Source organism: Phyllobates terribilis, unplaced genomic scaffold, assembly GCF_046119375.1.
Source record: "Phyllobates terribilis strain yellow unplaced genomic scaffold, ASM4611937v1 Scaffold_4__5_contigs__length_816908805, whole genome shotgun sequence".
NCBI classification, from domain to species: domain Eukaryota; kingdom Metazoa; phylum Chordata; class Amphibia; order Anura; family Dendrobatidae; genus Phyllobates; species Phyllobates terribilis.
Window position 1 is genome coordinate 725706942 of NW_027362764.1, and position 15857 is coordinate 725722798.

The 15857-nt window shown below is 41.8% G+C and overlaps 1 protein-coding gene across 1 annotated transcript in view; it reads right to left on the reverse strand.

Annotated features, from left to right (window-relative positions):
• Positions 1-13457: 13457 nt before the first annotated feature.
• The window catches only part of TMEM74 (transmembrane protein 74), a 99409-nt gene continuing 97009 nt past the window's right edge, over positions 13458-15857 (reverse strand). The window contains exon 2 of the mRNA XM_073676787.1: positions 13458-14501. Coding sequence (XP_073532888.1) covers positions 13635-14444 — 810 coding nt within the window. The 5' untranslated portion in view covers positions 14445-14501 and the 3' untranslated portion in view covers positions 13458-13634. The remainder of the gene's footprint in view (positions 14502-15857) is intronic.

A 15857-nucleotide genomic window follows, 5' to 3' on the forward strand; every position in this document is an offset into this window, starting at 1 on the left:
GCCGGAGCGGTGAGCAAAGCAGAGCAGGTAAGAGCCGCCGGAGCGGTGAACAAGGCAGAGCAAGTAAGAACCGCCGGAGTGGTGAACAAGGCAGAGCAGGTAAGAACCGCCGGAGCGGTGAACAAGGCAGAGCAGGCAAGAACCGCCGGAGCGGTGAACAAGGCAGAGCAGGCAGAAACCGCCGGAGCGGCGAGCAAGGCAGAGCAGAGGGGACAGGGCTCTGTTCACACGGAACAGACTGGAAGGGAAAGGCAGAACCAGATACACACAAGATACTTGCAATGAAGTAGCGAGTGGGCTCTAAACTCACAAACGGAAGTACAGCGACAACGAGTAGGAGTTATGTGCAGGTTCAGACTCTGCAGAAAAAGGGAAGGTACAGACATAGAGAAAAACAGGAGACAGGTTAGGAGACAGTTCAGACAGGAACTGTTACTGAAGCGAGATACAGGAGCGAGTCTGGGTATGCGGCCCCCAGAGGGCAGGACGAACAGGCTAAGAGCTTGTTCACACGGGCCTGGAAATACAGCCTCCAGGAAAGGCAGAAAGACAGCTGGCTAGAGTGCACAGACAGGACACAGTTCAGACACAGGAACTGATACCGCAAGGCAGGAAACATAGACAGGACCTGGCACATCAGTGACAAGAAGCCAACTGATAGAACAAGATGCTCAGGCATGGATTCCAAGGCGGAGCTAGTTTAAATACCAGGCGACAGACAGCAATAGGCTGAGGACGCATTAGGGGTGTGTCTGCAGCAGCTACAAGAAACAGAAGAAGCAGAGCAAAGCAGAGATTATGGAAAGAAGCCAGAGTGGCCGTATGGACTGGAAATCAAGTGCGCGCTCTTGCACAGTGGGAGATGGACCACTATGCAAGGACGCTGCCAGGTATGATACACCTTGCCACGCGCCTTGCCCATTGTAAATGAAGTAAAATAGCTTACACTCGCACTATCAATGGAAAAAGGGTAATAAAAAGGAGATTAGAACCGTGGAAGAGGAAAACCACAGTTCTATTTCTCTGGCCTACACCAGAATCATTTAAACAGATATATTTGTGTCTGAACACTGAGCGAGACACTCAATTTTTTATTTTTTATGTAAAAAAGGCAAAAAGGTGGATAATACAGAGATTTGAACCGTGGAACTGCAAAACCACAGTTATAGTTATGTGGCCTACACCAGAATCTTTTAAACAGATATATTTGTGTCTGAACTGTCAGGGAGACAATATTACTGTTTTTTTACGGAAAAAAGGCAAAAAGCAGGATAATACTGAGATTTGAACCGTGAACTGCAAAACCACAGTTCTAGTTGTCTGGCCTACACCAGAATCTTTTAAACAGATATATTTGTGTCTGAACAGTCAGCGAGACACTATTACTGTTTTTTTTTATGGAAAAACAGCCAAAAGCTGGATAATACAGAGATTTGAACCGTGGAACTGCAAAATCATAGTTATAGTTATGTAGCCTACACCAGAATCTTTTAAACAGATATATTTGTGTCTGAACAGTCAGGGAGACACTATTACTGTTTTTTTTTTATGGAAAAAATGGCAAAAGCAGGATAATACAGAGATTTGAACCGTGGAACTGCAAAACCACAGTTCTAGTTATCTGGCCTACACCAGAATCTTTTAAACAGATATATTTGTGTCTGAACAGTCAGCGAGACACTATTACTGTTTTTTTTTACAGAAAAAATGCCAAAGGCAGGATAATACAGAGATTTGAACCGTGGAACTGCAAAACCACAGTTCTAGTTATCTGGCCTACACTAGAATGTTTTAAACAGATATATTTGTGTCTGAACAGTTAGAGAGACACTATTACTGTATTTTTTTACGAAAAAATGCGAAAAGCAGGATAATACAGAGATTTGAACCGTGGAACTGCAAAACCACAGTTCTAGTTATCTGGCCTACACCAGAATCTTTTAAACAGATATATTTGTGACTGAACAGCCAGGGAGACACTATTATTTTTTCTTTTTTTTTCGTAAAGCAGGCAAAAATCTGGATAATACAGAGATTTGACCCGTGGAACTGCAAAACCACAGTTATATTTTTCTGGCCTACACCAGAATCTTTCAAACAGATATATTTGTGTCTGAACAATCAGGGAGATACTATTACTGTTTTTCTTTAAGGAAAAAATACCAAAAGCTGGATAATACAGAGATTTGACCCGTGGAACTGCAAAACCACAGCTATATTTTTCTGGGCTACACCAGAATCTTTCAAACAGATATATTTGAGTCTGATCAGGGAGACACTATTACAGTTTTTCTTTAAGGAAAAAATACCAAAAGCTGGAAAATACAGAGATTTGAACCGTGGAACTGCAAAACCACAGTTATATTTTTCTGGCCTACACCAGACTCTTTTAAACAGATATATTTGTGTCTGAGCAATCAGGGAGACACTATTACTGTTTTTCTTTAAGGAAAAAATACCAAAATCTGGAAAATACAGAGATTTGAACCGTGGAACTGCAAAACCACAGTTATATTTTTCTGGCCAACACCAGACTCTTTTAAACAGATATATTTGTGTCTGAACAATCAGGGAGAGACTATTACTGTTTTTCTTTACGGAAAAGATACCAAAAGCTGGATAATACAGAGATTTGAAACGTGGATCAGCAAAACCACAGTTATATTTTTCTGGCCTATACCAGAATCTTTCAAACAGATATATTTGTGTCTGAACAATCAGGGAGACACTATTACTGTTTTTCTTTAAGGAAAAAATACCAAAAGCTGGAAAATACAGAGATTTGAACCGTGGAACTGCAAAACCACAGTTATATTTTTCTGGCCAACACCAGACTCTTTTAAACAGATATATTTGTGTCTGAACAATCAGGGAGACACTATTACTGTTTTTCTTTACGGCAAAACATGCCAAAAACAGGATAATACAGAGATTTGACCCGTGGAACTGCAAAACCACAGTTATATTTTTCTGGCCTACGCCAGAATCTATCAAACAAATATATTTGTGTCTGAACAATCAGGGAGACACTATTACTGTTTTTCTTTACGGAAAAGATACCAAAAGCTGGATAATACAGAGATTTGAAACTTGGATCTGCAAAACCACAGTTATATTTTTCTGACCTACACCAGAATCTTTCAAACAGATATATTTGTGTCTGAACAATCAGGGAGACACTATTACTGTTTTTTTTTATGGCAAAAAATGCCAAAAACAGGATAATACAGAGATTTGACCAGTGGAACTGCAAAACCACAGTTATATTTTTCTGGCCTACACCAGAATCTTTCAAACAGATATATTTGTGTCTGAACAATCAGGGAGACACTATTACTGTTTTTCTTTAAGGAAAAAATACCAAAAGCTGGATAATACAGAGATTTGACCCGTGGAACTGCAAAACCACAGTTATATGTTTCTGGCCTACACTAGAATCTTTCAAATAGATATATTTGTGTCTGAACAATCAGGGAGACACTATTACTGTTTTTATTTAAGGAAAAAATTCCAAAAGCTGGAAAATACAGAGATTTGAACCGTGGAACTGCAAAACCACAGTTATATTTTTCTGGCCAACACCAGACTCTTTTAAACAGATATATTTGTGTCTGAACAATCAGGGAGACACTATTACTGTTTTTCTTTATGGCAAAACATGCCAAAATCAGGATAATACAGAGATTTGACCTGTGGAACTGCAAAACCACAGTTATATTTTTCTGGCCTACACCAGAATCTTTCAAAAAAATATATTTGTGCCTGAACAATCAGGGAGACACTATTACTGTTTTTCTTTACGGAAAAGATACCAAAAGCTGGATAATACAGAGATTTGAAATGTGGATCTGTAAAACCACAGTTATATTTTTCTGGCCTACACCAGAATCTTTCAAACACATATATTTGTGTCTGAGCAATCAGGGAGACACTATTACTGTTTTTCTTTAAGGAAAAAATACCAAAAGCTGGAAAATACAGAGATTTGAACCGTGGAAATGCAAAACCACAGTTATAGTTATGTGGCGTACACCAGACTCTTTTAAACAGATATATTGGTGTCTGACCACTCAGGGAGACACTATTACGGGGTTTTTTTACGGCAAAAAATGCCCAAAACAGGATAATACAGAGATTTAACCTGTGAAACTGCAAAACCACAGTTATAGTTATGTGGCGTACACCAGACTCTTTTAAACAGATATATTGGTGTCTGACCAGTTGGGGAGACACTATTACAGTTTTTTTTTTACGGCAAAAAATGGCAAAAACAGGATAATACAGAGATTTCACCCGTGGAACTGCAAAACCACAGTTATATTTTTCTGGCCTACACCAGACTCTTTTAAACAGATATATTAGTGTCTAAACAGTCACAGACACACTCAGGTTTTTTTTTTTTGGGGGGGGGGATACCAAAAGGTTTCTTAAGACGCGTATTTGGACAGTCTGACTGAGGAAAAATAAAAATACAGGATTTAGATGAAAAAAAAAAATTTTTTTCCTAGCCCCTGAGACCGGGGTGATAAGTCTAGAAATTTGACCAACAGGACTGTAATGCACTGTTTGCTGGTATAACCACTGCGTCTCCTATACAACCTGCCTGCCCGCCTGCCTGAAATCTGGGATGGATATTAGTTCTGAGAAGGACTGTTTGTTTGATTTTGCAGGCTTTAGAGAACCTACACAACCTATTTCGCAGTATAAATCTCTCCTTAGGTCAGTAGCACTCTCCCTACACTGTCTGATCCGGAGCGACTGTGTCCAAGATGGCGGCGCCCGGTTTTAAATACTCGAGGTGACGCTGTGCAGCCAGCGAATCACTGTAATGCCAACAAACAACATGGCTGCAGCATTACAGTGACTGGCTGGCAATCCCTGCATGTTCATTGGCTCTGTAAAGAGCGCCAAACGTGCAGGGCGGAAACCCCAGCTCCCGCCCGATTAACCTGAAAATGCTCGGTGCTCGCCAAACATCCCGAGTAGTGAGATGCTCGGGCGAGTACCGAGCAGTGTCGAGCATGCTCGCTCAACACTATTTATAATACATAAAGCTCCCGTAGGTGCGACATGTGGGGGTCCAATACTTTTATCCATCTAGTGTATCGAGATGGATTGCTCCTTTTGTGCACCCTATAATTTGGACTTGTAGACAGTTATATATCATGTCCTTTGTGCCAATGCTCCACAAAGAATATTCCATCATTGGCAGGAACTTTCCTAAATGAAGCCATGGTTTGATCTTTAAAGCATTTAACTGAACATGTGTTTGACTAGAAAGATATGAACATTGAACTATTGAAAAATAATTCTCTTTTTTGATAGAAAAAGTGCCTAATATTTGCAACATTACTTTTTATTTGCTGTGTTTTTCCATGATGACTAATTTCTGCACAGATAATACATTGCCTTGGAATATTGTGCATTTATATGGTAAACCTTCCTCTCCGCTCATCTAACAAGAATGACTTTCTGCAATGCTTTACCAATGAGTAGGAGCATGTGACATGATAATAAGGTAACCATGGCAAACTATGCATAATCCTTACATTCATCATCCCCGCATGTTCAAAAGCACTGAGATACCAGTTCTTCTCCAAGTTTAATGAGCATAGAAATTGGCTGATAAATGCATAGGGACTGTGATGATATTGTGAAATATCAAATTATTCTGAGCATTGCAGAAACAGCAAAGAGGTTATTTGTATAAATTGTGGTTCACGCGCAAAAACAACATCACCAGATGTGCAGATAAGCGGGGAGCACTGTCTGGAGGATGAGCAAAACGCTGAGGAATGAATACATGTTGCACAGTTTGTATAAAGCTTTAGTTGTGTTTTTAATTTAACTAGTAATAATAAAGGATGATTTAATTAAAAGGAACCTGTAATGTTAAATATGACTTGATCTGTAGACAGCATGCTCTAGAGCAGAAGGCGCTGAGCAGATTGATATACAGTTCTGTGTGAAAATATTATTTATAATTAGTGCTTTATTCATTAAAACCCCTGTCTGGACACGAGTCACAATTATGTCTGTCCGGAGATGAGTCATACTTATTTCTGTTGTGCTCAAAGCAACTTTTGAGCAAAACAGACATAAGTGTGATTACTGACACAGCTCTCGACAGGTGGTGTGGAGGAAGGGTCAGTATAGCAGAGCTGACAGTGCTATGAGAGAGTAGGAGAGCTAATAGAAAGATTTGTAATATGACACAGCTAAACTCAGCTGTGTTGCCTCTGCCCCCCACAAAGATCTTATATGAAAGGTGTGGGTCATCTGTGCTCAAATCTCTTTGAACTTTCTAATCATGCAGGAGGTTAGACCAAGAGATCAGAGCTGTATAATTACATCTCACTCTCTGTGTGAGAGAGTAGGAGGTAGGAGAGCTAATAGAAAGGTTTGTAATGTGACACAGCTAAACTTAGCTGTGTTGCACCTGCCCCACACAAGGACCTTATATGAATAGTATGAGTCATCTGTGCTCGAATCTCTTAGAACTTTCTAATCATGCAGGAGGTTAGACCAAAAGATCAGAGCTGTATAATTACATCTCACTCTCTGAGAAACTATGGTGGGGGTGTGTTCTTTTTCTCCTGTGTTGCCATCTGCTTTTGATTGGGCGACCTATATAGGGAGAAGTACAGGAGAAGTACACACCCCCCTGTAAAAACTGTCTGATAACAGCGACTTGGACTTAACAAAAGGTAACTTATAATGTACCAAACACATTAATTGCTAATATCTCCGCAACAGAGAGGCGAAATTAAAAAACAAACAAAACAAAAACGTTTTATTCCGCTCTGTAGACACTATTACTTGGTGTGTCCAAGTTAAAATGAAGCATTTGGTGAAAGGTCCTCCTTTAAGTTTTGTTGTTAATCACTTATACAACATTTTAAAAATTAAATCTTAAATTAGGATGACGTTACCTGTTCTATAGAGATCACTTCTCAGCAGTCATTTCATTATCATTGCAAAACAACTCTAACAAACTAGTTATAAAAACATTCAGCAATCCTTTGACAGAAAGGAAAAAGTCCCACACATGATCAATATGTATATCATGCAACAAAGTAAAAATTATCCAACCCAAATGTGCTGGGAGGGAATCAGGGCTTTAGCACTCAATGTTGCACACTATTCGGAAGCAAACCACAATCAAAAATATCACTAAAAAAGCTTTGTATTAAACTCTATTAGATATCATTTGATCAGTGTACAATCACCCCATGTACACTATTATATCTGCCTTATGTCTTCATTTTTGTATCTTTCATGCACAACACATGCTCTTTAAAATGTGGATAATTTACAGATTGCAATAAACGTCATGTCCTCTCTGGGGTAAAGTATCAGAATACTTTACGATATTTGAGACAATGCAGTCATAAAATCCCAAACATGTCTGATGGCTATCTCACCACTCCTGTGGCAATGATGGATATTCCCCACTGTAGTTGCTACCGTCTCTCTCATCTCCAGTCATGGCATACTAGAGATGCACTTAGTGTCTCCGTCACAGGCACACGCAAGATATGGATGCCAGCTCTCTTCACTCCAACCTTGCTTTGTCCAAGGACCTCTTAGAAACATGATCCGGTCTTCCTATTACACTGCTCCTGACAGGTGAAATAATGGAGAGTATAAGAGAAAATAAAATATACAATGTGTGGGTTTTGTTATAGCAAAGTGCTTCTCCTGCCACTTTATTATACTTACAATATCACTATAAAACATTTAAAACATTCAGCATATAAAATGTGCACAGCTGGTTTCGCTGATACAGCTTCTTCAGGGATCAGCACTCAATGACTCACAGATTTAAAAATAACATGTCATGTCTCCAAACACTATTAACCTGCCGATATAGGGTTAATCTTCAAGTGCATAGCTTTACAATGCTGCCCAGCTGCCTTGCTGAATGCACTGCTACCAAGAGAAAATTAGCTTATTTCCTCTCACGAGCCGCCAGCTTTCAGTCATAGCGGTGTGCACAGAACGGCTACAGTCAATGCTCAGTACACAGTGAGCTGCGGCTGTAAATATGACCCGGCACTTTTATTACCAGTTCACATTGCATAGATACGCTGCCGAGCGAGCTGTCAATCAAAGTGCTGGGTCATGCTTATAGCCGCCACTCACAGTATAGGGAGCAGTGCCTGTAGCCGCTCCATGCACACCTCTATGACTGAAAGCTGTCTGAACCCTGGAGGACTAAAATTAATTTTCTCTCCATTACCTTTCTTTTAGTAACGTGGCCAGATAGCATGGTAACGCTATTAACCTGCAGATTAACCCTAATAGAGTTTGGGGATATGATGGGTTTCCTTTAAAAACGCCACATATAGCTAATTCCAGATCCTGGACGTGCATGTGGGTTTTTGGGGAATCGTTGGGTGACACAGCTCTTGGTGCCTCCTAGCACATTTTGGTTGGAGAACTTTTTCATCACAATATACGTATCGTAAGTGGGACTTTTTCTTTATATGTGTGTGACTAAGAGGGGATTACTAGATGTTTTTATAGGTAGTTTATCAGAGTTGTCTATCCATAGGGCAGACTCTGGGATAATTTTTGTTTTCATTTATAGTGGTCTATTTCCTTGACTAGTGGAAGTTCAGGATTTATCCAAGCCTGTGTCCAAGCCCCTTATTTTTTTATTTTTTGCACTCTGTTTATAGTCTGCTATACTTCATTATTGTCACAGGTCTCAGCTCACATTGTCACCCTCTCTGCAGAATGACCTCTGCATAGGTCACAGGCATGCCTATAACACCACCCAATAAAAGTCCTAAAAGCCATCATTATCCAGTCACAGGCATCTGCTCTGTCTTTTTTTTTATCTGAGCAAGAGGGGAATTCCCTCGAGACACATTATATTTTTAAAACAATTTAATAATTATCTTTAATTTAGTGCTAGTGACGCGCCCCTGGGCCTGTGTCGCGCTGCGTTGCGCACGCGGGAGCTTACCCGGAGCCGGATCTGTTGAGGGATGTAGTCTCGTGGCGGTGACCCGGTCCGTGCCCAGGGAGTCAAACTGAGCGGCGATGTATCAGCGGTAGATGTTGGACGACTACGCCACCCGTTGAGTACAGCTAAGGAGCTGCTGCTGCAGGGCAGACCGCTGAGGCCGGTGGTAGGATTGTGCAGCGTGATAGTATAACCCCCAACGGGAGGGGTATGGCCTCAGGGCAGCCGACGTGGATGATGGGGGTAGCAGGAACCACTCGGAGACGGTACGGTGTAGTTCAGGGTCTTTACTGGTGACAAAGATAGACCCTCCCGGAGTACTGGCTAGCGATTGGGGCCTGGTCAGTCCTTGAGCAGATGGGATCTCCCCTGGCCAGGCGGAGTTGTAGGCCTCCCAAACTAACTGTACTCTACTGGCTACCTTGCTAGAGGCGGGTATAAGTAGCCCACGTCCCTGAGTGTACCGTGTGGTGCTCACCCGTATGGCCGGTGACTCGGGGCCTTCTAGTAGCTTTCGCTCCACGACGGCGGTGCTGGTCCCATGCGTGTGACCGTGCCTTCGGGTTTCTTGGCCAGAGGACCTGGAATCCCCTGCCTGACGGATTCTGCTGCTGGGTAGGAGTTAGTCCCCACAGCCTCGGACTCCGGGTCCGGTAAGAAATCTTCTCAGTCAGGGCAAGCTCTGCAGCTGCCAGCCCCTGACTCCTTGTAACACTGCTCCCACAGAGCTCCTGATGTTCTGTTCCTATATTTGCTTCTTGTCTCTGTCTCTACTTCTTCTCTACACACTAACCCTGCCTCAGCCCTAGGTTTATATAGGGGAAGTCCTTCCCCTCCCAGGACTGGGCAGGAGGTGTGGCATGCATAGGATCCCTGACCAAGAGACCTCCCACCTGCTCTCAGACATAACATTGCTGTTACTGTGGAAACCAGACCCCTGGGGTGCCACACTAGCGCACAGGTTCTATGTACGGTACAGACCAAAAGTTTGGACACATCTTCTCATTTAAAGATTCTTCTGTATTTTCATGACTATGAAAATTGTACATTCACACTGAAGGCATCAAAACTATGAATTAACACATGTGGAATTATATACTTAACAAAAAAGTGTGAAACAACTGAAAATATGTCTTATATTCTAGGTTCTTCAAAGTAGCCACCTTTTGTTTTGATGACTGCTTTGCACACTCTTGGCATTCCCTTGATGAGCTTCAAGAGGTAGTCACCGGAAATGGTTTTCACTTCACAGGTGTGCCCTGTCAGGTTTAATAAGTGGGATTTCTTGCCTTATAAATTGGGTTGGGACCATCAGTTGTGTTGTGCAGAAGTCAGGTGGATACACAGCTGATAGTCCTACTGAATAGACTGTTAGAATTTGTATTATGGCAAGAAAAAAGCAGCTAAGTAAAGAAAAACGAGTGGCCATCATTACTTTAAGAAATGAAGGTCAGTCAGTGTGAAAAATTGGGAAAACTTTGAAAGTGTCCCCAATTGCAGTTGCAAAAACCATTAAGCGCTACAAAGAAACTGGCTCACATGAGGACCGCCCCAGGAAAGGAAGACCAAGAGTCATCTCTGCTTCTGAGGATAAGTTTATCCGAGTCCCCAGCCTCAGAAATCGCAGGTTAACAGCAGCTCAGATTAGAGACCAGGTCAATGCCACACAGAGTTCTAGCAGCAGACACATCTCTACAACAACTGTTAAGAGGAGACTTTGTGCAGCAGGCCTTCATGGTAAAATAGCTGCTAGGAAACCACTGCTAAGGACAGGCAACAAGCAGAAGAGACTTGTTTGGGCTATGGAACACAAGGAATGGACATTAGACCAGTGGAAATCTGTGCTTTGGTCTGATGAGTCCAAATTTGAGATCTTTGGTTCCAACCACCGTGTCTTTGTGCGATGCAGAAAAGGTGAACGGATGGACTCTACATGCCTGGTTCCCACCGTGAAGCATGGAGGAGAAGGTGTGATGGTGTGGGGGTGCTTTGCTGGTGACACTGTTGGGGATTTATTCAAAATTGAAGGCATACTGAACCAGCATGGCTACCACAGCATCTTGCAGCGGCATGCTATTCCATCTGGTTTGCGTTTAGCTGGACCATCATTTAGTTTTCAACAGGACAATGACCCCAAACACACCTCCAGGCTGTGTAAGGGCTATTTGACTAAGAAAGAGAGTGATGGGGTGCTACGCCAGATGACCTGGCCTCCACAGTCATCAGACCTGAACGCAATCGAGATGGTTTGGGGTGAGCTGGACCGCAGAGTGAAGGCAAAAGGGCCAACAAGTGCTAAGCATCTCTGGGAACTCCTTCAAGATTGTTGGAAGACCATTTCCGGTGACTACCTCTTGAAGCTCATCAAGAGAATGCAAAGAGTGTGCAAAGCAGTCATCAAAGCAAAAGGTGGCTACTTTGAAGAACCTAGAATATAAGACATATTTTCAGTTGTTTCACACTTTTTTGTTAAGTATATAATTCCACATGTGTTAATTCATAGTTTTGATGCCTTCAGTGTGAATGTACAATTTTCGTAGTCATGAAAATACAGAAAAATCTTTAAATGAGAAGGTGTGTCCAAACTTTTGGTCTGTACTGTATGCATATATATTTTTTTTCCTCTGCTTGCATGGAGATCCCCATTTAGTCATCCAGTTTCCTATGGTCTGTGTGCCTACTGTACAGCAAATTTCTAAATACTGGTAACAAAGCAAAGCTCAGTCAACATGGACATGCTCAGAAAAAAAAATCTACAATCTGAAACTAAAAACTGATTTTTTATAAGAAGAATATACGTACTTGATTTTGATTCTGAAAAAAATTAATAAAATATTAACTCAATTAAATAAAAAAATGAATGAAAATGTATTCAATTAAATAAAATATAGATTATACATTATTATTAAAGTAATAATTATGTTATTTAATAAATTCTTGCTTTTTATATTCCACATAATGGGTTTGTTACTCTGAATATTTTTTTTAGGTTTTTTATTAACCGACTCTCAGGCTTACTATAGAAATGTCATAATGCATAATGGACGGATTAAAATACCTGGTATTTTCCTTTTTTATCTGTTTCTGCTTTGGTTCCACCAATTTACAGCCCCCTCTGTAAAATTACTCTTGCCTATCCCAATGAGGCGTGAGCGTGAGTGTCTCAATCTGAAGAGATAGATGAGCATCTCTGACAGTCCCATAAACATTGAATGAAGCAGTGCTGCACATATTTCACTACCATTACATTCAGAGATCCGTTTTTGGCATTGTTGGGGGTCTCAGCGTTGACCCTTCCGAGATCAGAAAGTTATCACCTATATTGTGGACAGCTAATAGGTTTGAATTATTTTACCAACCCTTTGAGCTTTGCCCCCAAGGATCACTAACAACTGCACCCAAAACACCCAGGATCATTCTAGGGGTTATCTGGGATTTTGGGTCTGTTTTGCTATGGGGCTAGGAACTTACCAGCAAGTTGATGCTAACTACCTGCCTTTTCTGCCCTAGTTCGATGTATTCCAGTTTAGGCAGCGATTCTCCGGCTTCATTTAACCTCACGTCAATAGAGCAGCTTTTCCTCTTCAGAGCTGTTCTGTCTGGGGGGGTCACTGCCGACATCATGCTGATTGACAGCCCTTCCCCGCAGTTAGGCAGCGGGGCGCCAGCTATTAATCAGCATGATGTCGGCAGTGACACCGCATCGAAAGAGCAGAGCATAAGAGAAGAAGCTGCTCTGTCAACATGACATCACCCGAAACAGGAGAATCACCATCAGGAGCAGTCTGTGACCGGTCTGAGCCAGAAGAGATAGTCACATTTGAATTTTTTATTTTTAGTGTTTCTCGAAAAGATAACATGCATGCTGTCTTCAGTCACCACTAGGGAGAGCTTAAGAGTTAACTGCATACAGTTTGACATTGAACTCAATAATAAAACAGATGCATTATGCTCCCCCTTGTGGTGGCTGCAGGTAGACAGAATTTTGGGTATTATATTTCTACACATGCAGAGATATGAAGCAGTAGGTCAGGATGCCATTGGAACAGTCTTTTAAGGAACAAAACTGTTTGTATGTTTTGGGATGATTGTAGACAGAGTTTCCAACTCAGAAATTCCCGGACAGTCCATAAAGCACTTTTTTTCACCTGATGTGTCAGTGATTTTTTTTTAAAGCTGAAGAAACTTGACCAGGTTATTATGACTGTACTTCTCACAATTCACAGTGAAAGCAGCTCATGTCTTAGTATAAAGGATTTAGCGTCTGTAGACATGTATCACTTATCATCGTAATGATTTATTACGGTCATCTAATGTGTTCGTAAAAAAAAGTTCCCTGTCCATGATGTTTGGAAAAGCTGTCCAGAAAAAATAAAAAATAAATTTGGTAACCCTGATTGTAGATGTAGGGTTGGATTCACACTTTGCTTTCTTGTTGAGGAATCTCGGTTTAACAAACCCCCTTTATTTAGAGTCATACATGTTTCCTCCGTAACTGCTTTATTTTACAGAACGGTATATGACACAACAATGTTTTTTGTACTTTGAAAGACATTTTTTTTTTAAATGGATGCTTTGCAGTGTTTCACATGTAGATTTAGAGCATTAAATATTTTACTAGACAATAAAAATCATTTGAGATGAGAATGAGATGGAAACATTAATTAACAATGTCAATGGTTTCTTCTTGCACCAAAGTATTTTCAGCTCCCTCAGACTTGGAATGATTAAAATTAATGGATCCATACAGTTTAGCAGAGTCTTTAGAAGCAAACGCCTTCCTCCTGTAGAGTTCTCCTTTCCACATGGATATCATTAATAATACTGATAAGACAACACCACCGAGCGTTAGAAGGCACAGTCCGGCAATCACACACCTATCCAAATGTGCCCCAATGATGGCGTTCTTCTTCTCTATTTTTTCCATTTCTCTCGCCGTGATGGAATTTGGATCTGATCTAGTGTCTCTGGGGAATAAGTACGAAATTATAACAAGAAGAATCCCAGTGATGAGGAACGTCACTGCACTGATGAAGCCATAGTCTACTGACTTCCCTGAAGCTTCGGACGTAGCTTCATCATCAGACATGATCGATACTTCTTGAATCCTATCTTGTTGGATTTCTCCATCAGAATTGAGATGTTGATGCCTGTGGCCATTCTGGAATGTTGGATGGGCCACATGTTCTATGTTCACGTTCTCATCGATATAAGTGAAAGACGTTTCCAGCTCTTCGACGCAGCACACCTTTCTTTTTTCTTTGCCATGATTTTCTTGGGATAGTTTAGGACAGGACACTTCATCGGATGTCGCCAATGATATGGACTCATATTGATCAGGTGACAAGGCAGAGGTCACACAGTGGTTTTCATAGCAATAGGCTTTTGGGTTCTTGATGTGATAACCCCAGTCCACATTGTTGCACTCATCAAGCCTTTGTGGTTGACCGTTGATGTGCTGGAGCTCCATGCAAGCTTCAAATTTTGCTACAGATCATAGAAGTCTTTATCCATGACTCTTTAAGGGCTGTAGATGGAAAGAAAATGAAAATAATTATCTAGAACCACAGAGAAAACATATTTAACATACATTTATTTAACTTTCTTCAATAAATCTGGCTTTTTGTTTATAGACCATTTTGAGTATCCATCGCAGCATACAAGAAGAAGACAAGAACAATTGAGAGTCTCTATTAAAACAGTGTGTGGGCCTTTAGTGCCAACATACTCGCAACTTCCATCTTCTCATAAGAATATGGGAACACCATGGGCAACGTACACTTTAGACCACATTGGGTGTTAGTCAATTTACACCTATTGAGCAGGAATACAAGGGAAATTCTGAAAAGCAAAGTATAAAGTTGTATGTGAGCAACATTTTGTACCTGTTGCCCCTCCAAGTTACATAGGACAAACCCCCAACTAATGGATACATGTCAATTTCCTGGAGTGATTGCTAGTGCAAATAAAATGGCCATAACATGTTAAAATATTCTGTGATCAGACAGTTCAAAGAATCGGGATGCAAAAGGAGCAAGTCTAATGCAAATCTGTGGTGACCCTGCAGGTCCAGTTGCCACAGAGGTACTGCATCTCACCAAGAGGTGTGGTACTCCACTCTCAGGTAAGGACGGAGTACTCACCGGGACCTACATACCTATATCCAATACACTGCACTTCAGTAGGGAAGGGCGAGATTGCTACTAAGGGAGAGGACAGTCCCTGGTCCCTAGCTGGAGGGTGGAACTAGGTAGAGGAGGTGGGTGGAGGAAGTAGAAAGGGGAGCACAGACAGAAAGAGTATAAGAAGGAGGGGAACCATCTAGAACCAGTCCAGTACAGAGGAGAGAGAGCTGGGAGCAGGAGCTCAGGAGGAGTGGAGAAAGGATTAGGGCCCAGTCAGAGAGACCCAAGAGAAAGAGTGAAGAGAAGAGAGGAGCAGTGAGGAGGGCTCCAGGAGGAACAGAGGGGATCCCATGGGCACGGCGAGTGCGGATCCCACCCGTGCGCCCGAATCCACGCTGAAGTGGAGGGATCAGGCCGCAGAAGGGAACCGGCCCCTAACTAGTGGAGAACAACCAGTCTCAGCTAGATAACCGGAGGCTGCTGCATTTTCAAGGTGCTGCAGCCAACATCCACAATTACATCGCCGAATAGGTGGCCGCATAGGGTCCAGGGGACTGCAGGTCTCCCGACAAGGCCCGAGGCCACTGACTTGGGACACTGATTGTGAGGCGCAGGGCAGGAGGGCGAGAACCAGCGCAGTGAGACGACCGAGGACGGAACATAGAACAGGCTCCTGTTTAAGTACACCTGAGATACTTGAGAGATTGCTGAACCCCTTCCCCGGAAGACCCAGGACGAAGTGGGAGGTTACACACTGG